The 24,938-nt window shown below is 42.6% G+C and overlaps 1 protein-coding gene across 5 annotated transcripts in view; it reads right to left on the bottom strand.

Moving 5' to 3' along the window:
• Positions 1-24,938, bottom strand: part of LOC146782652 (retinal guanylyl cyclase 2-like) — a 465,010-nt gene that overhangs the window by 104,159 nt on the left and 335,913 nt on the right. For all 5 annotated transcript variants that reach the window (XM_085637790.1, XM_085637788.1, XM_085637789.1 and 2 more), the window contains 3 exons: positions 23,391-23,547; positions 13,458-13,607; positions 12,721-12,869 (listed from right to left, as the gene is read on the bottom strand). In XM_085637790.1, coding sequence (XP_085493916.1) covers positions 12,721-12,869; positions 13,458-13,607; positions 23,391-23,547 — 456 coding nt within the window. The remainder of the gene's footprint in view (positions 1-12,720; positions 12,870-13,457; positions 13,608-23,390; positions 23,548-24,938) is intronic.

The raw sequence follows: 24,938 nt of genomic DNA on the forward strand, positions 1-24,938 counted from the left end.
TTGCCCCAGTTGCTGGTTGAAATGCTCAACCTGGTAGGGCTGTTGACTTGAGTTGTGTTGATTTGGAAGTGGATGATGGAGAGGTCGGTACATGTGAGCGACGTGATGGAGTTGTATTTGATGCTGTTGCTTATGGTGAAGATGGGGACCAGTGTGTGTCTTGCAGAACGTGTTGGTTCTGTGGAGAGCTGGGTGAGTCGGTGTTGCTCAAGGCATTTAGGAGTGCTGTAGAGCAGGGCTTGTTTCAGTCTTCCAAGTGAAAGTTGAGGTCACCAAGGAGAATGTAGGCTCTGAAGTCAATGGTGAACGGAGCAACAAAGTCATTTTTGAGGTTGGGAAAGGTGGCTTAAGGTCCAGGTGGTTGGCAGGTAAGGGTTCTGTTCACTGTGAAGTTTGCATAGATTTGCAGCTTGAAATGCAGGTGTTTCCTTGAATGAGGTGGTGTTCTCTGTGGATGTTGTGCATTTGATGGGTTCCTTGTAGATGATAGTGAGTCTACCTCTTGGCTTCTGAAAGTGGTCCTGTCAGGCGAGTTTGTAGCCCACTGGGATTTCGAAGATGAGGAGTTGAGCCACTGCATTTGTTGATATTCTGCCTACTGAACAAAGGGGCACATGCATTAATGTAGGCTTTTGCAATTCCTTAATTGTGATTAGTAAGGATTCGCAATTAAGGAATTGCAAAAACCTATGCATGTAGGAATCGCTATAAAATTAGCGATTCCCAAACATTCCTTAATTGCGGCTTGCAAATTGCGAGTCACAATTAAAGAATGCCTTCCCATTCATTCCTATGGGCCTACAGGCCCATAGGAATGAATGGGAGATTGCATGCGCAATTTGCTAGTATCAATAGGTACTCGCAAATTGCGCATGCAATTTCAAGGGTGCAAGGATGTCAAAAGGACACCCTGTTGCACCCCTGAAATTGAACTGTGCACACATGTTGCGCACACACATGCCCCAAGGGCATGTGTGTGTGTAATCTACAACTTTGAAAAATGCACTTTAGTGCATTTTTCAAAGTTTTTGCAAATTACCATCAAGTTCCAATTGATGGTAATTTGCGCCCCCTATTAGCAAAATAGCTATTTACGATTTCATCATGCATTGCATTTAAGGAATCGCAATTTGCGATTCCTTAAATGCAATCGCAATTCAAGAAATCGCAATAAATTGCGATTTCTTAAATTGTGGGAGCCTTTCTGTTTCATGCATACGCAAACGGCCGACTTTTGCGAATCGCACCGTTTGCGCCTGCAAAAAAGGTTGATGCATGTGCCTGTTAGAATGTACATTTGTAGATTCCCTTCCTAAACCACCTGCATTTAAATGTGCTTTTTCGAGCACACTTGTAGATATTTAAGCTAAATGATTGTAACACTGTTTAATGTATATTTGACTGCCTTTACTGTGTTCCTCGCATTTTATATAAAGTGCTCTACTGGCTAGCTGAGCCTAGTTATATTATATACAACCTTAAGACCATTGTCATACTTGGGTCCCTTGCTCACTTTGCCACTGGATTCAAGATAGCCTGGCTGATGAGGGTTATGAACCCGAAGCCGGTCCCAGGATGCTTGTTTCCGGTCCAGGGAAGACATGGCTTGGCAGTTCGGGCTGGACTGTTCCCATGAGGCACAGGGTCAGACTGATTTGCATATGGCCATGTCTGACCTTGGGTGGTGGAGTGAGCTAAAGAATGATGATGGATTAAACCCAGATCAGTTGACTGGGGGTGAGTGTTTGATTTGCTCAAACGCTCCGTCCATCATCCCCTTTGGTATACTTGATAGTATGTCATAAGTAAATGCAAGGAAATTAATTATGGTTTATTCAGGGGAGCTGCTTCTACAATTCATGACTTTACTGCAAACCATATTTCTGGTGTGTCATCTTATCTGCTCTTGTGCATCGTAATGTATTGATAGTACAGTCGGACAACTAAACTTGCAATTAGGCAAACATTTAATAGCAATCAGTCAGTCTGATGGGCGATATCCTGCCACAATACTTTTTTGAATGCCATGAAGGTAAGCTAACTCAAATTGATTTTGTTAGCATTTCTATAGCATCAAGAAATCCAAGAGGATATCATAGGGAACTGACCCTAAGAAAATTAGAAGCAAAAAACATTAATTACATATATTATAGGTCTGATAATGGTCATGATTGTGTGCAAGTATGCTGCTACAGACGCCTTATTTTGGGGATTTATAATCATTGTAATGGAGAGTTATATTGCTGATGTTGTTATCAAACAACTACTTGGATTACGTATATCTAATTCTAGGTGTATAAGCATACACTATATATTATATATTGTATGAACAATCAGAACATGAGAAGCTTAGGGTTACAAAATGCTCTGAATCGATTAAAATAGGCAACTGAGATAGTTACATATGTTTCTTATTGTACCGATGTGGTAGCATGCTCATCAAGTAGCAACAAGGAATAAAAGCAGTAGTATAAAAATCTATATTTCATGAGGAACCATGAAATAGGATAAATATGGGAAACGCTTTCATTATCTAAATGACAGCCACAAACCACTCTGCAGAGCTTTCACAGTGACAGGGCTACTAGAATTATGCAGAATGGAAGAGCATAAAATACCAATTATGCACCACGTTCTCTTTCATTATTATTTTTATGCATTTGAGATGAAAACAAGATTTTGGCGGAATTTGCAAATATGTGCTTAAAATTATGTGGCAAATGCAGTAAATCCATAATTATGCAGTAAACAGTTCAGCCATTGAATTGCCTAAATGCACTGACCCTCACCATTGCCCATTGTTTTATTAGCAATTTATTCAAGTATAGTAAACAAAGCCCAACGTTCTAATTCAAATGAATGCTCTTTGTTAACTTTACTTTGAAGAAAACAGTTGTTTTCAAACTATCTACAAAGTAAAAAGATTTTTTTTTTCCTTTTGGAACTGACACTTCATAAAATAATTCAAACACTCCGTCCAGTCAAAATCCCAATATTTTCATAGATTATTGTCTTTTATCCTTCTTTTCTCCTGTATGAATATATGTTAAAATGTTTTTAATGGTCTTCATTTTTTAACAAAAGTGAAATGTATATTTTATATTGATCATGTCTCTATGAAAATATTTTTTGATGCAAATAAACAGCTTGCTCTGATATAGTTGGTTTTTTGTGTGTAAGTGTTCCATCAGTGGGAGTGAATGGTTTAAACCCGAAATTGGGATTTTGACTGGACGGAGTGTTTGAATTATTTTATGAAGTGTCAGTTCCAAAAGGAAAAAAAATCTTTTTACTTTGCAGTTACTGTGTGCTCTATTTCCTTTTGGTTGATATTGAGCCCCTCTCTCTTTCTTGTTTAAAATTCAAACTATCTACTCCAAAATAAATATGTGATATATAAAACAAAATATAATGGGCACCATGTATATGCTCCTACATTGCCATCTCGGGGTTCAGGCGACATTTGCAAAGCACTTTGCCATGTGGTTAAAGAGGCCACCCAAAGTTGTCGAAGGCAATATTGGACCATATTATGTTACGCATTTTTACACATACATATATTCTATTTGCCCGGACAGATAGAGGTTGTAAGAACTATGCATACTGTGATTTCTTGATATGGATGGTATGATACTTAAAGTCGCATTGTGACAACCATCAATCAATCAGGGGTTTGTAGAGCGCACTACTCACCCGTGAGGGTCTCAAGCCCTGGAAGTATTGTTTTGCTTGAAACGGCTTCTGGAGATCGACAAAATATGGCTATGCTGTTGTGTATTTAAATCCTTTGTGATGATGGAGTACAGTTAGGAAGGAACATCAAAAAATAGAGTCCATAAAATCTTTCCTTCAGGTCTTCATCAGGGCTTGAATTCCATCAATTCTTATTTCTCATAATTTCTTCAATACTCCTCTTTTCACTCTATCAATCTTATTTCACAGCGATCCTCTCTCCTGCCGCGGGCCCGATAAATCCCAAGCGGTCTGACCGCTTGGGATTTATCGGGCCCGCGGCAGGAGAGATGATCGCTGTGAAATAAGATTGATAGAGTGAAAGATTTTTGAACTTAGTGAAAGGAGGAGGAATGAAGGATTTCAGAAAAATAATAATTGATTATTTTTAAGTGATTATCTTTTGAACATAGTGAAAAGAGGAGTATTGAAGAAATTATGAGAAATAAGAATTGATGGAATTCAAGCCCTGATGAAGTCCTAAGGGAATGACGAAATGCGTAGGCAGAAAGGCTGTTGATCTATAGAAAATGCAACTGTGATCTACAAATCGATTTTGTATTGTTGATTGAAGCAACTCGTTGAAGAATCAGCAAATTTGAAAAAAATAAAAAAAATAAAAGGTTACTGTAACCTGAAGGAAAGATTTCATGGACTCTATTTTTTGATGTTCCTTCCTAACTGTACTCTTTTATTGATTGTGGTTTTGATGACAGTGAACCACAGGAAGTTGAGCATCGAACATTTTTTAATTGGGTGGTACTGTATGTGTTAGTTGCGCACATTGTGTTCCCTTACTGTCATTGCTCTGAGAGTCCTTTATGATGATAATAACATAGATATGAATTTTTGATTTTGTCCTGCAATTTTGTGTGCATAAACGCATGATGGTGATGTGTTTCAAAGTTCTGACTAGAGGTGGAATTTAGGGTAGCACTCTCAAATCCTGTTAAAGACCTCATCAATGACGGTCAGTTGGTTTGAACCCACATAGGATCAATGGAGAGCCATTTCTGGACCTTTGCATGCAGACAAACATCTCATCAACGGTGTGCCAATGTTTGGGTATCCCACCTGGTTAAAGAATTCATCAGCAGTTGGCATTTAGTTAGACTCTTTTGCTTGCTTGAAGAGCTCAAGAGTGTGCCACTGGTTGGACCGTTTTACCTGGTCAAATATTTCTTCTGATAGACACATCTAACTGCAGATTTCTCACCTTTAAATCTCCTCAGTGCTAGACTGACTCCAGAAAACTTCCAGCAAAAGCTCCAGGTTGCCGGCAGGTGGTGCCATTAGACACTGTGACAGCTCCATCCTACCTCCAGATGTGATGACATGGAGCCACATATATGTGCCATCTCTGCATTTTGATGTTAGTTCCACTTTTTTTAACCCTTCAATGTGGATCCAGAGCTCTGCTCCCATATTTGTTGTGTGTTTTACTGACTTTTTTTTCTAAATTACTTTAGTGACAGTGTGCAGTGATGGCTCTTCCTACAACCATATAATTTCAGTTTGCCATGCAACCTCTGTCTTTGGTGACTCAGCTCCAACCATGACTTGAAGTCCTGAAGGACATCAGAGAACATAAAGCTAAGCTTTAAGTCGCCAAGCACAATCATGGAGGCCAGTCCTGTTTTAAGTCTGAATGGAGTTCCCAGTCCCAGTCGCTGTCCTTGGGAAAGTCCAAGAGGAAGTCAAAAGTCCAGTTTTGAAGGAAGCAACAGAAGTTCAAGAGGGATTCGACTCCACCCGGCTGCTCCTGCTTCAAGGAGAAGTTGCACAGGTAGAACTCAAAGGGGCCGACTCCAGCATCATTGTCTGCTTTAAAACAGATTCTGAGTTTTGGGGAAAATGTGCCTTGAATTTTCTAGGCCATCGTCAACACTGCAGTAGATTGAGGCCTTTAAGGAGATGAAGTGGTATTTGTTGAGGATAGTTCAAAGCCCCTCTGTTGTGCCTTTGACCCATTGAATCCCTCAGGGCTTCTAATTGCTAATTGCTGAAAGGCTAATCCCTGGACCTGACTGTCCCAGCCCAGCTTCAGCCTGATCCACCATCAGCACAAAGCCATGCATGGACACCCTTGCCACAGAACATACTGGTTCTACCCAGCTAATCCTCGGCCTCGGCTCCAGAGGTACTGGAGTCCTTCCAAACTCCGGTGTCAGATCCCAAGCCAACTTCATCTCAAGCTCTGCCCATGTTGCACTACAGAATAACAAAAGCACAGTCTATGGCCTGGGAACATCCCCTCCTGTTCCCCTGCCTCAACACCATTACCAAAAGAAGCTGCAAGCCAGTTCGGTTCTGACTCTAATGTAGCCTAGGGGCTCCGACAAGTGCCTCATGAGGAGGATGAGATGGTGAACACCTTTCTCTATCCTCAATATCGTGAAGCTAGCCCATATCTTGACCTTCAGTGGTTTGGACACTTCACTTGAAACAGACATGTATTTTCTACGTGGGTCACCTTACTAAAGAGAATGCCTCCTTTCCAATGATTGTACACAGGGAGGTGGAGGTCTTAGACTTGCGGTTGGGTGCACTGGAGACTATGGCAAACTTGCTGATTGAGATCTTTCACCCTGGTCCATCAGTATCTGAGCCCCCACCTGCGATTTAACAAGGCCATGACTGAATGTCTTCTGGCAGTCTAGTCTCAACCTCATACTGCACTGTCTATGAGCCTTAAAGACCTGCTCTTGGGGACCTATCTTTCCTGACATAGCACATGACTCCAAAAAGTCTTGTTGCGGAGGCTTCGATGAGCAAAGTTAACCCTAATGCTTTCCTACTTCTCCTCCAGAGTGGGAGTAAAAAATATGATGCTCTAGGCAAAAGAGTTTTCTCTTCTGTTAGTCTGGCTCTCAAGAACTTTAATGCTGTGTGCCACTTGGGCCTGTTATGCACGTCCACTCTGGGAAAAGCTGAGCGAAAATCTGCTCACCCTCCTTGAGTATTTTAGGAATTCCTTTACACAATCTGTGCATGATGGTCAGGACATGCCCAATTACATCTTAATGGCTGGTCAGGCCCCTATGGACTGTGTTGGCCGTGCCATGAGCTTCGGGTTTGTTATCAGACAACATGATTTGATGAGTGATACCAGGTTCTATGAGGCCATGCAAGCATCACTGGTGGCCATGGCGTTTGATGAGGTCAGGTTCTTTAGCAGAAAGGCAGATTCAGCTCTGGAACGCTTTAAGGATAGCCAGACTTTGGCTCGCTTCATGGGGTTACTTTCTCCCACTCGCTAGTTCCACCACCAGTACTGGAAGACCAGGGACTACTTAAGGGGCCTTGCCTGCCAATAGAGGCAATATCTGCAACTTTTCAGGCAGCTTATCCAGCCCAGCCTTTCCATGACACCAAAGCAAAAGGTGAATGAAGCAGTCATTTTCACCTGCTGCAAGCCTCTTAAGTTCCCCCTCCAGTCGTCATCTAGGGCCAGTGGGTTGCAGAATCAGTTTTACCTGTTTGGCTGACATGCAATTACGTTGGAGCAGTAGCTCTTGCAGGCTGTTGAAATTGGTTACACAATCTCGCTTGTGTCCACTTCTATTCGTGCCCCTGGGGTTTATGGCCAGACGTCACTAGACCAAGCCACTATTCTAGCCAGAGAAGTTCAGAGGCTGCTTGCCAAAGGTGTAATCAAAGCGGTACCCAAGATGGAGGTAGGCACAGGATGGTTCTCTCAAAATATCCTAGTTCTTACACAGGAAGAGCTTAGTCTGATTTCAGGCTTATGAGCACCTGTGTTAGAAATTACAACTTCAAAATACTGAGGATGGCTCAGGTCTTTTTGGCCTTGGTTCCTGGTGATTGGATGGGTCCTTGGAATTGGAGGTCACATACTTCAATGTGCCGGTCCTGCAGTCATTTCCTATGGTCTTTCGTGGAGCTGGAATACTTCCAGTTCACCATGCTGCCCTTCTGTTTTACCTTGGCAGTATTGTTGCAGTCTATCTTCGGGTTCTCCATCAATAAACCAACTAGTGCAAAGGGTTCCCGTTAGAGGGGCCTCCCTGAACATGGTGGCTTTCAAGGCATTTCTGCCACCTACAAATAGTCTAGGGCATTCAGGCTATGATTCTGATGTACTGGGCTGTGCACACATGAGCCTTGCAGGGAAACCTTAACCTTCAATAAGCCCAACACTAGCTGTGTCTCTAGGGCAACATTTTCACATCCGGCGAGGTGGGACCTTAGTGATAGGTAATCAATGCAAATCGAACATGCAGAAGACAATTCTGCATACCAATTCCAGAGCTTATATTGGTGTTAGATGTCTCATCTCAGGACTGAGAGCCACCTGGACAAAGTAGAGTTCAGTGATCTCTGGTCTTTGGTGGAGTTGTAGCAGAATCTCAATCTTCTGGTGCTGTGTGCCATGCGTCTAGCTCTCAAGGCCTTTGCTGCTTTCCATCAGGTCAGATCTGTTCAGATTCTAACAGACAACAAGACCGCCATATGGTACTGCAATAAGGAGACTGGTGTGGTGGTCTGGCGCCCTCTATCTGAAGGCTCTGAGGCTATGACAGTGGCTGGTCCTCACAGGAGAGCCCTAAAGGGTTAGTCACCTGTTGGGTTCTCGGAACATCAAGGAGGATGACTTCAAAAGGTGTCATCTTACCAATCATTAGTGGTGCATGCTCCTGGAGGTGGCACAAGTTCTCCCCGCTAAAAAGGGGGAGCCCTTTGTAGATCCACTTTTTAGCACCGAGATCGCTTAATATCTCACATTCTGGGGTCTATGGTTCCCTTCTTGAGGCTCTCTGGGAGACGTATTTCATATTCAGTGACACTCAGATTACCTTTAGGCATTTCCACCCCTCCCTTTTATCTCTCTAGCGCTGAAGATGTTCAGGAGGGACTTGGCTCCACTAATCCTAATAATTTTGGATACGCCCTACACTTTGATTGTCTCTTAGGGAGTATCTGCTGTCCCAAAGGACAGGGTATTGCATCCGAACCTCCACAAACCACACATCCATACATGAAGATTGAGTCGAATCAACTGAGAGGCTCTGACTTTATGCCAGATGTGGTAGATGTCATTTTAGCTATTCAACGCCCCTTCACAAAATCCATCTTTTCTGGTTATTGTTCTAGGTTTGTTACCAGGTGTCAAACATGACAAACAGCCAAGCTGTTTGTTTTGTCTCTGTCCGACCAGGCCTTTGCTGTGGACACTATTAGGGGATATTTGAATTGAGTATGATTTCATAAAGTGCATGGCTACCCAAATATGACGCCCCAGCATAAGAGAACCTTAGCGGCATCATTCAACAAATCAGCCCTTTTGGCCTTTACTTGTCAGATCAGGCCTGTTTATTCAAGTCACCAGTGCATTTCTTAAAATAGCTCTCATAGATCTTTCCCGCAGATCATTTTATTATGCTGCATTGGGTGCATAATTTAATTCATCTCTCAAAAACACTGTGAGACGTTTGACCTTAAGACATTTTTTCTTATTACCATCACTTCTGCATGTCATGTCAGTGACCTGTTGGTCTTGTCTGTACAACCACTCTATACCAACTTTTTCCTGACAAATTGACAAATTGGTGCTTCAGACTTGGGAATCCTTTCTCTAGAAGGTGGTGTCACCTTTTTATGTGAGGCACTCCATCAAGCCCCCTGCCTTCTTCTTCCCACCACATCCCTGTAATAGGGAGAGGCACAGCAAATAGCTACCTAGTGGGAAATTGGTTTGTATACTGATAGGACAAGGAAGCACCAGGAGCACAATACTGGTGCAGAGAAAGGAAAGACAGTTTAGGAAAGGACCTTATAAAGGTGGATTGTCCTTTGCATCATGCCGTGCTACGCTTTGGCCTAGACAGAGGCTTTTAAGGCCCTCAGGGTCATTCCATCAGAGCAAAGTTTGCAACTACAGTCCTGGCTTGAGGCATTCCTATGTTAGAAATCTGTGACACTGAGACGTGGGTATCCATGCATACATTTATTGGGCCCTATTGTGTTGACTTTCAGGTCTGCCGCGAGTGACATTTTACCAGCTCAGTCCTGCAGGTTCTAGCTGATATGAAGTCTACTCCTCACACTCTCCACCATTGTGACGGAACCCTTTTGATATCCATTGGAAAGGTGAGGAATCTGTAGTTAGAAGTAGGTGACAGTCTTTCTACTGGATACTCTCGCTGTAGATTCTTCACCATCCGTCCTCCACTCCATTCTTTGGAGTGGACTTCATGTAAGTTACAAGATTCCAATTTGTATTTTGCACACCGTCCTAATTTGTCAGTCTCTGTGTGTCTGAGGGCACAGAAATTACCTGTTGCAAAACCTGCATGTAGTGGTGGCGCCTATAGGCAGTTATGTGTCATTACATCCAGAAGTGGGACAGAGTCATCATGGAGTCCAATGGCAGCACCTGCTAGCATGTGGAAGCTATTAAAAAAGGTTTTCAGTTCCAGTCTTGCACCTGGGTAGGATCTAATGGTGAGGAATCTACATTTAAACATAGTTTCCACCAGAAAGAGCATTAACAACCCTAGTCTGGATGAACCCCTAAATTCACTAAATTAACCTGGGCTCAACCCCCAGTAGCTATGGGACAGAGAAGACAGGCTTAACATAGGGCAATGTGTAAAGTACTTATATAGTACAAAAACAGTATAACTAAAATAAAATGCAAAAACAATAAAAATACCAAAACCAATAAGAAACTGAGATACATATAATAAACAAATGCCAAAATCCAATAAGGGGAGCCAGGGATATGGATTTTTCAAGTTTTTGAAGTAGGAATATAGCCAGGAAGCATAAAGTGCCAATGATAGTCAAATGTCATTGTAGACCGGGACCTAGGCACAATTTGATACTGACCACTATGGAATGTAGGTCGAATATACCAACAAGGTCCATCCTGGTCAAATATTTAACCTTCTCACTTATGCTCCAATCCACCACAGGAGTACACTTATAAAGCCTTCAGGACACAGGGGAGGCACTTAGAGATTCACAGGGTGTTAGAAATAGGCCAACTGTGGAGTCTGGACCAGTCTAGCTCCACTTGCCACAGTCAGTTTGGCAGATGCAAGCAAAGTCCTCTTGTAGCTTGTTGTGTTCTTGTAAATTTAACAGCAGGTCAACCTTATGGCACTTGGAGTCTGCTTTTTTGTCTTGGGTACAATAGTGAGCAGGGCCATTTCTTTCAGGGCTCTTCTCAGGTTGCAGACAGCAGGTTCACTCCTCTTCTAATCTTCCTCAGATCCAGGAGTGTTCAAAAGATGGTCCCTGGAGATGCCACATTTATGCCTGGCTGGGTTCAAACTGGAATGGCATGGTGAGCAAAAAAATGATGGCTTTAGACCCAGATCTCTGTACTGGGGTAAATGTATGACATTGTTCTGCATACTGTCCATCAATTGTTGTTTTTGCATTTGGCACCCCGAGTGGGACGGGTATGCCCAGATGTGGGTCCCGTGCTCTCCATGCCACTGGAGTCAAGCTATCCTGGCTGAAGAGGGGTGAAACCCCAAAACCGGTCCTAGGATACTTGTTTCCAGTCCAGGGAGGACCTGGCCTGGCAGTTCGGGCTGGACTGTTCCCATGGGGCACAAGGTCAAGACTGATTTGCATATGGCTGGGTTCAAACTGGAATGGCATGGTAAGCAACAACATTATGGGTTTAGGCCCAGATCTCTGTACTGGGGTGAATGTATGACATTGTTCTGCATTCTGTCCATCAATTGTTGTTTTTACATTTATGCCTGGCACAAGTTAATGGTTCAGAATGACTTCTTGGCATGCCCTAACCAATGGGGTAAAAGCTCCGGGGCCAACCCTATCCACTTTGGGCATTTTTAAGATATCAGATGTCTTCGGCCACACTAAATTTGGGCTGTGAGGACTGGGAATGTGTGGAAGTGTGCTATGGTAATGCTAGTGTCCTCCCATGTTTAACACTAATATCCAATTTAAAATAGGTACATCAACAACCAGACAGTGGATACACAATTGGCTTGTATCCTGTTCTTGCTCTATGAATTGTGCCCCAAGTGCTATATATAAAATCCCAGCAGACCTGTCAAGCAGCATTTGACTCAGCAGGTTCAAAATAGGATGCTCACAGCCCCACCCTACATATTCTGTCAGGTTCTGCGGGGTCATTTCTGCCCATTCAGGTCAGCCTATCCACTGCGCCTCAGAGGCATTTTCAACCCGTTCACGCCTATTCAAATGCTAATTACTGGCTGGCTGAATTGGGAGAGCAAAGGCAAATGGACCTCAAATTGTAACTTTTAAAAAGTTGCTATTCGTTAATATTCATCAAAAATCTGACTTCAACATTTAATTGGATTTTTAATAACTAATAAAAATAAGTCTTTAACATTTTTCAATCTGCTCCCTACCAAAATTAGCATTAGCATTATTACATGTAATATTGCAACCCAGTGCTTTTCTATAGAACAAACAGTCTTGATACAGTAAAAAAAGGTTTGGGGGTTTTTCTCTATAAGGAGATGTTTAAAATTAAACTTTTACATATTCTACTTATAAATACCCTGCACTCTGCCTTATGGGCAATAAGGGTGACATAGAAGTGACTTTTAAAAGTTTAAAAGGAAGGTTTTGACCTGGCAAAATGGGTGATTTTTCTTTTACAGGTCAAATTTGCATATTAAAACTGCAACAGCCAGGCTACAAATGCTAGGTCTGCAGTCTTGTTTGCACAGTCACTGTAGTGAAGTTAAATATGCCAATCAGGTATGTCACTTTTACCCTGTTGAAAGGGAGAGCAAAGGCACTTTATGACTGGTTACCAGGAGTAAGGTGCACAGAGTTTTATAGCCAGCAAAACTGTATGGCCCAGAAGAAGGCGAAAAATCTTGAGTGACCCTGCAGAAAGGGCACATTTCCTATACTGAAGTTAAATAACTTGTTCTTCTTTGGCAAACCTTTGGTAGCTCCCGGTTAAAGATCTAATCAATAGTGGGATCTTTGGTATGGCCCTCTCACCTGGTCAAAGATTTCATCAATAGTGGGCCGTCGTTCTGGCTGTTCACTCCAGCATTGCTTCATCAGCTGTACACACTCCAAGGGAGCCTGGTCCACTGAGACAGAGGGTCGGCAGAGAGGAGGGGGCCTCTGGACTTTCTTGATGATTTCTAAAGAACATACAGGGAAAGAAAGAGAGACCTTTCATCACATCCGCAAATGCAGAAAGAAAGATTGCACGATCATGGAGTTTGAACCTACATTTATAATCTACTACTAGAACAGGTCTGATATACAATGCTGAGTGAGAAGGCATCAGACTCTCACTTCTTTATATTGTCTTTTTACAAGCCCCAGTTCAACAAATTCTTCCAAACACATAGAGGATTATCTGCTTGAAGTTTGGAGTATACATAAAATACCCCCTTATGCGATGCCCCTCAGAATTGGTGCCATAGGCATGCATAGATGTTTACTGGCAGAGGTGAGGGTGTCTGTCAGTACAGGAAGAAAAAAATACAGAACTGGATGTGGGTGGAGGTACCCAAACAGCTTTGGTGCTACCTGATAAGATTGAGGTGCAATAGCAAAGCTGTTTGTAGGTTCTAATAAAGGAATAAAAGGAGACACTGCATCCCAGATGTGTGAAGCACTCAAGATACCGTGGATTCATCATTTGTAGGCTGTTGATCCTCTGCACTCAGAAGCATACACATACCTCAATACCAACATAAACCAAAACTGTGACAGTGGGGTACCTTCCACCGCCAGCTCCAGCATACAATATGGAGTTCCACGAATGATCACTTCTTGCATAATTATTCCAACGCTGTAGATGTCCCCTCTGTAGCTTCCCTTAAGTTCCATGATAGGATCTCGAAGCATCTCTGGGGCTGTCCATAAGAGATCTGTGGGGCAATAACACCACCTTTTACAAAAAATATTCAAAGTAGACATTTATTTATTTTATTTTTGGATTTATACAGTGCATAGCTGCCCCAGCAACGGGGCGTCCCAGCGCTTCCCAAAGAACAGGTGCCAAAGAATGCTCCAACCAACACAGACCAGTTACGCCGGGAAGAGCCAGGTCTTTAAAGCCTTACGAAAGATCATATGATTCTGGAGACCTCTGACAGAAATCGGGAGGGAATTCCAGAGATGGGCCGTCTGGACCTTAAAAGAACGTCTACCAGCTCTGACTCTTTGAAAACGAAGAATACAAGCCAATCCCGAGTTGGAAGAGCGAAGGGGGTGATTTGGGATGTACTGGACTAACAGGTCTATTAAGACCGGAGGGCCTTGTTGTGACAGAATTTTGTGGGCTAAACACAAGGACTTAAACTGAATTCTTATGGCTATAGGCAGCCAATGCAACTTTGGTAAAAGATTGGATACCGAGCACGACTTGGGAAGTGCAAACAAAGCCCAAGCCGCGGCATTCTGAATTCGTTGGAGGTGTAGGATACACGATTTATTGGTGCCCAAATAAAGGGAGTTGCCATAGTCCAACCTGGATAATATTGTGGCCTGGATAATGGTTTGGCAGATTTTTGGTTCAAAATATCCAAGCAGGGGTTTCAACCCCCTCAGAAGTCCGAAACCGACCCCTGCGAGGACTTTAGATTGTGTATCAAATGAAAGATCCCTATCAATCCAGAAGCCCAGATTCTTAACCGCCTCTTTGGGCAGTGGCGCTGGTTTGAGTTTATCCGGCCACCACTGTTCTGACCAGAGAGCACTGTCTCTCCCCAGCACAAAGATTTCCGACTTGGCAGCATTAAGCTGCAAGCAATTGGTTGTCATCCAACATCTACAGGTCCTCCTAACTTTGTTTAGCTCTAGAGGAATAACAGCCTTGCAGACAGGAGGCTAACTAGCATTTATGGTGAACTGGGCAAACTAGAAGAATTTGTCATTCTTGCTGACAGTCACCTCTTAAGAATCTATGTGTTCTATTGAGTCAATAACATCCTAAGGTGTACTACAATCCAGTAAAGAAATAAAGACGCAGTTTTGTGGATTCCATTGCACTTGTTGACTACCCTTTGAGACTCATTGACCTCTCTCATAGTATGGGATGGATCTTTTTGGTCTCTCTCCTGGTAGCAGTAGACATGTCATTTTGTCCTTCATGGATCTCTTTGGCTTCTTGTGTTTTTTTTAATACCTCTTCCAACTTCTGCATTTTTAGAGTGTCCTAGCATTCAATGTTTTTTACGAAACCATCTGATCTGTTGCAGTTTTTCATGGATCGTTCCATGTCTTGTGGTTATTTGTATAATGCTCTTATCTCTTATGATTTAGAGTCCATCTGATTACTGTTTTTCAGAGATTGCTTAACATCTAATGGCCTCATCATAATCCCCACCTCTGATCATGGTTTTAATTGACCCTTCTAAAAGCTACTGGCTTTTTTTCCACTGACCCCTCTCACTTCTTATTTTTGTAACACATCTTTATGGTTGCTGCTATTTGATAATAGATCACTTTCACTTCTCACAAAGTTTTAATGGTCTCTGTAAGAAATTGGATTATTATTTAGGGTGGGTGAGTACCCACTTCAAGGAATAATCACAACCCTTGTTAGAGCAAACCCTCAAAGTCACTAAATTAACATCAGCTCAACTCTGTGGTAGCTAAGGTATAGAGTTGAGAGGCTTAACTTAGGGCAATGTGTAAAGTACTTATGCAGAACTAAAACAGCAATAAAATCAACATTCAAAACAATAGAACTCCTAGACCAAATTAGAAAAATGGTATACAATGTTATAAACACAATAACAAAAATCCAATAATGGGAACTAAAGATAGGAATTATTAAGATTTTAAGTAGGTATAGCGCCAAGAATCCCAAAAGTGCCAATAATAGTCAATGGTCGTGGTTCACTGCATCTTAGGCGCAATTTGAGACTGGCTGCGATGGAGCATGGGTCGGATACACCAAACGTGTTAGTCTTGGTCAAAGATTTTACTTGCTGACTCAGTCCTTTAAAGTCACGGTGTACCACAGTAGTGCACTTTTTAAGCCCCCCCCCCCCAGGAACTCAGGGGAAGCACTTAAACACTTACAGGGTGTCACGCAGAGGCCAACAGGAGATTAAGTTTAGGTCCAGTTACAACTGGTTAACTGGGCAGTTGCAAGAGAGGCTCTTGTAGCTTTCTGTATTCCTGTAGCTTGAGTCCACTTATTTCTAGGTATAAGAGGGAGCACGTGCAGTCCTGCAGGGCTCTTTTCAGGTGACAGGCGGCAGGTAGAGGCTCAGCAATGTATTCTGAAGTAGGTTGCTGGAGGTGACACACTTATGCATGGCACTAGCTAGTGAGTGGAAATCACTCCTGGTTGTACACTAACCAATGGGGGATAAAGTTCCTGGTGCCATCCCTGCGCACTTTGAGAAATTTTAAGATGGCAAAAGTCTTCAACCACAATAAACGTGGCCTCTGGGGGCAGGAGAGTGGGGGGTATAGTGTAATATGGTAATTCTAATGTCCTCTCTAAAACTAAACTCCAGTTTGAAGCATGTACTGCAACGACCAGGCAGTGGCTACACAAGAGTTGTCCTGCATCCTGTTCTCTACCTTTCAAGGATGCCTCAACTAGTATAGGTAAAATTCAAAGATAGCAGTCTGAAAGAATAACGCATGGTCCTTCAGCAAACAGACAGTGGTCTACATCCTGTCCATTCTCTTTCAAGTGTTACATACAGTCCAGTAGAACTGTCAAGTAGGATTTGACACTGTACTGTCAGAAGAAGGCCCACAGCCTCACCCTGCATATTCTGTGAGGTTCATAGGGGTCATCCCTCCCCTGAAGATTCAGGTTAGTCTATTGTTTACTTCTGTGCGGATTTAACACTTTTTTCGCATGTATTCAAATGCTCATCACTGGCTGGGAAAAGCTGGAGAGCCAATGCGTATTAGGCTCCAGGAACTTCAGGCAGGGAAAAGGTAACTTTCTAAAGGTTTATGTACCCATTAAAAACAGTTGTTTAAATATTAATCTAGCTAGTCCCATTCCTGAGGCACTCTATTAGTATTGTAATCTGCACTTTGTTTTTCTCTGTGGGCTAGCCAGCCTTACTACCTTGAAAATAGCTTCTGGATGCTAGTCTTCCTAAAACATGTTAAATATTAAATCCTTACATGTTCTACTTTCAAATACTATGCACCTTGCCTTATGGGCTATAAGGCCTATGGAGGTGACATATTAATATTTAAGAGGAAGGTTTTAACCTGCTGAAAAGGATTATTTTGACAGGTCAAATTGCAATCTATGCACTGCTACAGACAGGCTACAATGTTAGGCCTAAAGCCATGTTTGCATTGTCACTGTAGTAGATGTCACAATAGGTACTGCATTCTAAATATAACATTTGGAATATGCCAGTTCAACTATGTTAAAAGGGCAAGCTCAGGCAATTTACAAATGGTTAGCAGGGCTAAAGTGCAGAAAGACCTAAAGCCAGCAAAAAAACACAGTCCAGCAAACGGCAAACAAATCAGCGCTGACCCTGCAGAAAAGGCCGATTTCCTACAGTCTCCTCTAACCTTTCAGTGTGGTACATGGAACTCTGGTACCTCTTATGGGTATTCAGGGCCTTTCATCCTACACATGGTTTTTCATGAATCCACATGACCATATATGCTTTATCATCTCTTAGGTTGGTCCATAATCACTGTAAACGCTTGTAATTATTCAAGGGCCCCCCTGACCTGTTATAGTTTGTCATAGATCCCTGCCAACTGTTTTTTATGGGTCTCTAACTTCTCAAATGGATTTTGAGAGCTTCTCACACAACTTATTAAGAATCTAACAAAGCACTCAGAGGATTATTTACAAGCCCCTTGCGCCGCCGGTGCATCACTTTTTGTGACGCACCGGCGGTACATTTTCCTGCCCCATATTTACAAGGACAGGAAAAGCCAACCTGCGTGGCTTTTCCTGTTCTTGTAAATACGGCCCATTCACACAGAGCACTTTTCATGAAAGGGGCGTTCCATGGGTGTTCCAGTGGGTGCAGCCACGCAACACCGATGGATCTTGACACATTTCCAGATTTACGAAAAATCGTAAACCTGGAAGTGCGTTTGAATGCTACAGTTGAATACCGCATCCAACGATATCCAGTGGATTGTACTCACTTTTCCCTCCATTGCTCTCATTAACATCTATTCCTGTCCCTTAAACATCACACAGGAATCCCCGACCATAGACTTACTTAACACCTTCATCGATACAGTACCCGTGAATGTTAGATTGATTATTGGGGGAGACCTTAATTGCCAATTTGAGCCCTTGGCTGTCCCCACTGATGCCCCCTCTAGCGATGAGGATAGTCTTTGGTTAATACCTGATCCTCAAATTCCACAGATAAAGGCCTGGACACCTCTGGTACTCCAGATAAATGCAGTAACCCTAACCCACTCTTTGAGGGCGTGTAACAGCCGTACCAAGTCTGACCAGCCAGGGAATATAACCTTTAATAGACCAGGACAATCTTCCCTGCTGGATTATATCCTAGTGGAGTCAAGCATTTGGCAGTGGGTGGTTGACTTCGCTGTCATGCCAAGACTTGACAGTAATCACAACACCCTGATAGTGGAGCTGGAGCCCCCAGAATTTTGTAATCCCACGACTATAGGCACCCCTGTAGGTACCAACGTAACTCTTGCCAACAATCAAAGGAGAATAAGGTGGGGAAAACTCAAGCAGTCACCAGACAAGGCAGACGCATTATATTCTCTAATCATCTCGCCCCTAATGGAAATGGAGTCGGCTGCCGCAAAACTCAACACTCCACAAACCATTAGTAGACTAGTGGCACTCCATGAAGAATTGTCAACATGCCTGACTAATATCTTTAACCCCTTGACACATTCCAAGCCCAATGAGGGTGCCAAGCAAACCTGGTTTAATAACACTTGCCGCAAGGCAAAGGGTGCCCTTATTGACGCTATTAAGCTCAAGGATAGATCCTTAATAAAATCAAGCAGGGCCCAGTATCGAGATAGTATCAAGCTAGCTAAGAAGAACTGGGAGCTTGAAAGGTGTGACGAAATCAAGGCAGCACTCTTTAATAGGGACATGAAGAAGTTTTGGTCTCTAGTCAGCGTAGGCGGCAGTGTAGAGAACTCAGGGTTAGAGCCCAACATCGCTGCAGCCGCATGGAAGTTGCACTTCCAAGCTCTCTATTCTACGAGGAACCCATAGAGCCCAAAGATGCAACGTCTCTAGCAACTATAGGGAATCCTAATGCAGACCCCCAATGGATCACTCTAAAAGAAGTTTTAAACGCAATTGGGAAGCTCCCCCAGGTAAGGCCCCTGGGCTAGACAAGATCCCCGGGGACTTATTTAGGGAGGAACCTAATATTTAGGGACCCTATCTCTGGGTAATATTCAACGCCATTCTGTTAGTCATGAAGATCACGGATACGTGGCTAGGGGCCGAAATCTTTCCAGTCTTTAAGGCAGGTTCACCCCTCTTGCCCTCCAACTATAGGCCAATCAGCCTGATAAATGTCACCCAGAAATTGTTCGCCAGGACCCTCATGAGCGACTTCACTCTTGAATGGAAGAGCGGAAAGTTCTGAGTGTGTATCAGGCCGGGTTTCGGAAGAATATTTCCACCATTGACCAGCTCTTCAGGCTCCAACTATTATACTGGAAGACGGTGTCAATAGAGGGTGGAAGCCTATAGTTGATATTCGTCGACCTTAAATCAGCCTTCGATCTGGTCCCCCGAGCCAAACTGTGGGAGGTTCTTGAGCAGCTGTGTATCCCGCCCTACCTGTTGTCACTGATTGTGCGATTGCATACAGGCAACTTTGCCCAAGTCAGGTATGGGAAATACGGAGAATTGACCCCCCGCTTCCCAGTTAACAGAGGAGTGAGACAGGGGTGAGTGCTGGCCCCTACCCTGTTTTGTCTTTTTATCAACGCCCTGGTGGCCCAACAAAACGAAGTAGCGGACAATGACGCCCCGAAGCTGGTGTAAGGCAGGGTGCCAGCAATGATGTTGGCGGACGACACTTTGTTGTTGTCTAAGTCCCCTATGGGCATTCAAAGGATCCTGGACAGCTTTTCTTTATTTTGTAAAAACCTTGGGTTGGAGATTAACACTACGAAAACCAAATTTATGGTCTTCAACCCGGCTAAAACATCTCGCCCAAACCCCTCCTTAAATGGCACCTTGTTAGAGATGGTGACTGTCTTTGAATACCTTGGTGTCACGTTGTCCAAAATGTTTGAATGGGGCCCACAACTAGACAAGGCAGTCTTGAGGCTAGAGCAGATGGTGGGGGGTATCACTAAAACCTTTAGGAATTCCCTATACAAACGCCTGGCCCTGTTGCTGAAATATATAAAGTTCAAGTAAGGAGTGCTGTAATGTACGAGGCGGAACTATGGGGTCACCGCCCCTCTGGCGGATTGGCCAAAATAGAGAACCAATTTATGAGAAAGCTATTGGGCTTACCGCCCAGCACTCCCCTCATTCCCCTGTGCCTGGACCTAGGAATCAAACCCATTGCAGAGGAGATCGGACTAAGACCATTGACCTTCTGGCGCAGACTGTGGGCGACCCCTGAACTAGTATTCTATCAAAAAGAACTCAAGGGGGTCCTGGGACTTCCGGGGGCTGGTAAACTGCCATGGTTCCAGTTCATCAAAGAAGCCTGCGCTAGAATAGGCATGTTCAACCTGTGGAGCAATCCCGAGGAAGTGTCCCCAATAATATCTCGACTTCAACTCGTAAGAGCATATAGATCGCTCAAATTAGCCGATCTGCAGGGGAACACCAAACTCGGGCACTTAACGACTGACTTTCTCAACATAAAGGCCAAGTATCTTTTTGAGCCCTTTCTGGACGATATACAGCCCCTTATGGCTAGGAAGCTGTATATCCAGTTTAGAACAGGGTCTCTCACGGTTAATGCTTTTACGAATAAATGGTCAAAAGATCTCTCTGCTGGGTGTCCCGTTTGCAACTGTCCTGATGAGACCGACATTCCTGTTTTTTTATTTTGCCCCGGCTACAATTCTGCCAGACGGCGTTGGCTCATACCACTATGTAGGAACTTGGGCTGAACACAGTGTTTGGAAGTTTATAGAATTCTAAGGTTCGACACACACCCCCCCCTATAGTTTTTGTCGTGTCCCAATTCCTCAATTCTATGTGGCACAGGCGTAGGGCCATTTGTAATATATCTCAGCAACTGTAAAAAATGTCCCCTCCAATTATGTTGTTTTTACTTTTAAAATTTTTTAACCATCTTTTATCTGGTTTTAATCATTTTAGTTTTTAACTGGTGCAAAGTTATTGGACAAACTAAAATGTTTCTCTGGCCATATTTTGTAATCTGCTATCAATGAAATGTCATGATTTGTCCTAAAAGAGCTATATATGTATGTATATGTATTTTTTACTTTTTAGGGCCTTTTATGACCGAAATAAAGTTGAATGGAATGGAATGGAAAAATCGTAAACCTGGAAGTGCGTTTAAAAGCTACGCCTCGGCGTAGAGAGGCGCAATGAGGATAAACACATTCATTTCTCCTTGTTTTTTTTCATCTTTCTATGCGTTCTGCACTCTGCAGCACACATAGAATGAGGAAATCCCCTCAGGTGATTGCTTAAGTACAGGAAGGTGTCCCTTCCTGCACATAAATAATCATTTGAAAAATTACAATTTGCAAGTTCTATGTGTGCTAATGCAGCACACATAGAAGTTGTAAAATGCCATTTCAGATTGTTTATGTTCAGGAAGGGAACCCTTCCTGCACTTAAACAATCATCCCCGTGATGCAGGCATCCTTGCACCATGGTGCAAGGGTGCCTGCATCGGCGCATGGCAGCCCACTGAGCGCCAGCACTGGGGAGAGCACAGGAATGTGACATATTATTGTAAATATATCGCATCCCTGTGCTTTGAAAGTGCCGCAGCGTGGGGCAGCCAAAGGGCTTGCAGTGCCGTGCTGTGGCACTTTCTTGTAAATGAGGCCCTCAGTGTGGGTTGTAAATATGTTTAGCTTCTTGCGGATTTCCACGGATCTCTTAAACTTCCTACACATTTTCAAGGACCCCTCTCACCTCCACGGTGATCCCTAGATCTAGAAACTAGACCTTTGTACGATTTAAGTTTTGGATGGATCTCTCTCAGGGTTATCATAGCTCCAAAATAATTCCATAGTTCTGCATAGATGCTTCTAAGATATCATAATTATTTGGTTAACTATGATTTATCATTTTTTCATGCATCCTTCTATATTCTTGTGAATTTCGTGAATGTGTCTAACCCCTTGTTGATTTTTCTATGCTTCTATCAGATCTCTTTTAACTTTTCAAGGACCATTCTAAACTCTCATGCCTTTTTATCTATTCTTCATTTTTTTCAGGTTTTAGTTTTACATATTTCTGACGTTTCATGTTGTTTTTATCTATTAAAATCCTCTACATGTTTTGCTCTCTGATGGCTATGGTTTCAAACTTTGATTTCAATCAAACAAGATTACACCCTGGACAATACTACCTTAGTAAATGTTGTAGATAGCATTCTTGAAGCTATCAATGGCAGTGCCTGGAATAGAGATCCTGCTTGACTTCTTCCTGGCCTTTGATATGATGGACCATGATTTCAACCAACATTTATACAATGCTGCAGAGCATCAGATCAGTGAATGTCCCTATACTTAATTCTGTTTTTATAATGCACATATAAAACTGTAAAGCAAGATTACCAAATGTTAACCACCTTGGGTTCTTTGCTCTAATGATGAGTTTCCATAACTCTCAAACTAAGGGAAGAAGATGACTAAGCTCTCTTGGAGTTTATCTCTCAAACAAGTTCACAAACGATTTAAGTCAAGGAACTAATTTAAATAATTTTGAACAAAATCTAAAAACAAACTGTGGTCAGCATTCCATCCTCGTCGCCAATTTATGGTATTCTCCAATTAAGAAACGTAGAGTAGAAATGACGGAAAGTAAATAAGCTTTATTCCAAAGGAAGGACTCCAGCCTCCAACCAATTCAGTAACTTTGTGTTCTGTCATACTTTGCAACCTTTGAAAACTTCGCAAAGGTTTTGAGGTTCATGGGCAAAATGTTAATTTCAGCCTAGTCTTCATGTAACCCTCCACAAAGGCCAGCAGCAGGGGAAAACACCATTAGTAAATGATGCTTTATAAGTATTTTCTATAATGATCTAGCTCTCCCTGGTATCTATTTACGTGCACATGGCATCCCTTGGATCCAGTGAGATACACGGTGTCCCACTGTGTACCATGAAACAGAAACATTCTGCTCAACTTGTCTTTGTGTAGTGCATCTTATTCTCACCCACTGTTGTCCCACTTTTGCATGTCAGATATAAAACGCTATAAGAAGTTACATAAAAATGTGGAAGGCTTCCACATTTTTATGTAACTTCTTATAGCGTTTTATTCTTTACAATATGTTGAGGCATCCACATGGCGATGGCTCAAAAGAAAGATTGAAACCCATGGATAAAGATGGCCAGTCAAAAAAAAGTGATGTACTGGGAGAAGTAAAAGAACTTGAGAAAAGATGATGGAAGAAAACTCTGGGAATGAGCTATCAAGTGTAGGAAAGCCAGAATAAAGGCAATTGTAGGACTTTTAGCCGAAAGTGAAGCAGGCACAATTGGCCTTTGGTCCCTACTCTCAATCACCTTCAGGCCTTGATTCCATACGGTACACTCGTTGAGCATCCAGCAGTTCATTATAGCCATGGTCGGTCACCTTTAGGACAAATCGCCCATCGACTACGCAGTTCCTGGACTTCAGCCGGCCATGGATGACCTCCCGATGGTGAAGGTACTTTAGACCCTACCAAGGCAAAAGGAAGATGTGATCAGCATACTTTATATCAAACTCTACATATTCAGAAAGGAATTAGGTGACAAACAAAATTACGGTAGCAAAATCCATAATGATGAACCATGTCTGATAAAAAAAACACAGAGCAACAATTTAAAAACAATATTAAAAAATGTGATTTATAGCAGGTACAGATTAGGGGAGGGTGATGTTTTTAGTATCCTCGCACTTTCTGGAAAAGTCAGATAAATTTGGCCTTGAACTTTCCTGACTGTACCTGATATACAGAGTTGTAGTGGAAAAACCTGGTCTAACATTCCTCTGATGATTTCTTTTTGTATGATGAAATCAACAGAGTGTCATGTCAGTAGCCCTCCAAGGATCTAGCCCAGTAAGAAGTGTCACAGAGGGCCGTGGAACATGGTGTGGGGTGTCCATGAGTGGGGGATCGGGAGAGTGGCAATCACTGGCAAACGTATAGATCAGTTGAAGAATCACCAAGTGCAAATGTTTCTAGCTGCTGAGAAGGGCCGCTGAAATTGGCTCATTAAACTTTAAATTAAAAAATAAAAATAAAACATTTACCAAGTTGTGAGTCTGGCAATGTTACAACTTTGCATGCAACAGATTCAATAGGAGTCTGAATTTTTCGATATTTGTCAAGATATAGATGCTAAAATACAAAAAAACCTTAGTTACTATATGAAAGGCAGAGAATTTACCACCGTCCGGTCTCAGGCTCATAAGAATTACAATGATTTATCTCCCAGTCCCCAGGTAAGAGTCAAGAGGGAAAATAACGAAAGTACATCCTCCTGATTACAACATAATAACCCCTATGTTACTTGGGTGCTGCAGGAAACAAGTTAATCTTGTCCTATATGTAAAAGTCATAGCCACAGGGTCATAATAAGATGTTTGAGAGGTCGTCTACCCATAACTTATCATGGCATGCTTCAACATAGGCGATCTCTCCCTTTGGAGTAGGACAGAAACACTCCAGTAGCCTAAGCCAAATAAATTGGGAGCTCTTAGATATTTTTTACATGACAAATTCACTAGTCCAAATTAAAAGCTAAAAAATAACTAGGGGCAAACCCAAAGGACATTCTTTTATTAATGGGTACCCCTATTATAGGGTAAAATCAGAGTTGTGCTCTAAGGGTAGAATATAATTGTTCACCTAACCACTTGAGAATACCAATACTATTTCGACTAACAATAGTGCCATAAATGGTGAAAGGTCTTCATCAGGGTCAAAGAACTCCCTATCGACAAAGCGGATGCATTTATACAGAAAAAAAAGACTATGCTCTCATACCAATGAGATGTTCCTTATGACATAAACCCAATTTGGGGAACCTATGGGCTTCATGAATCAGAATAAGGGTCATCTCCTC

Source organism: Triturus cristatus, chromosome 12 (genome assembly GCF_964204655.1).
Source record: "Triturus cristatus chromosome 12, aTriCri1.1, whole genome shotgun sequence".
In the NCBI taxonomy this organism is placed as follows: domain Eukaryota; kingdom Metazoa; phylum Chordata; class Amphibia; order Caudata; family Salamandridae; genus Triturus; species Triturus cristatus.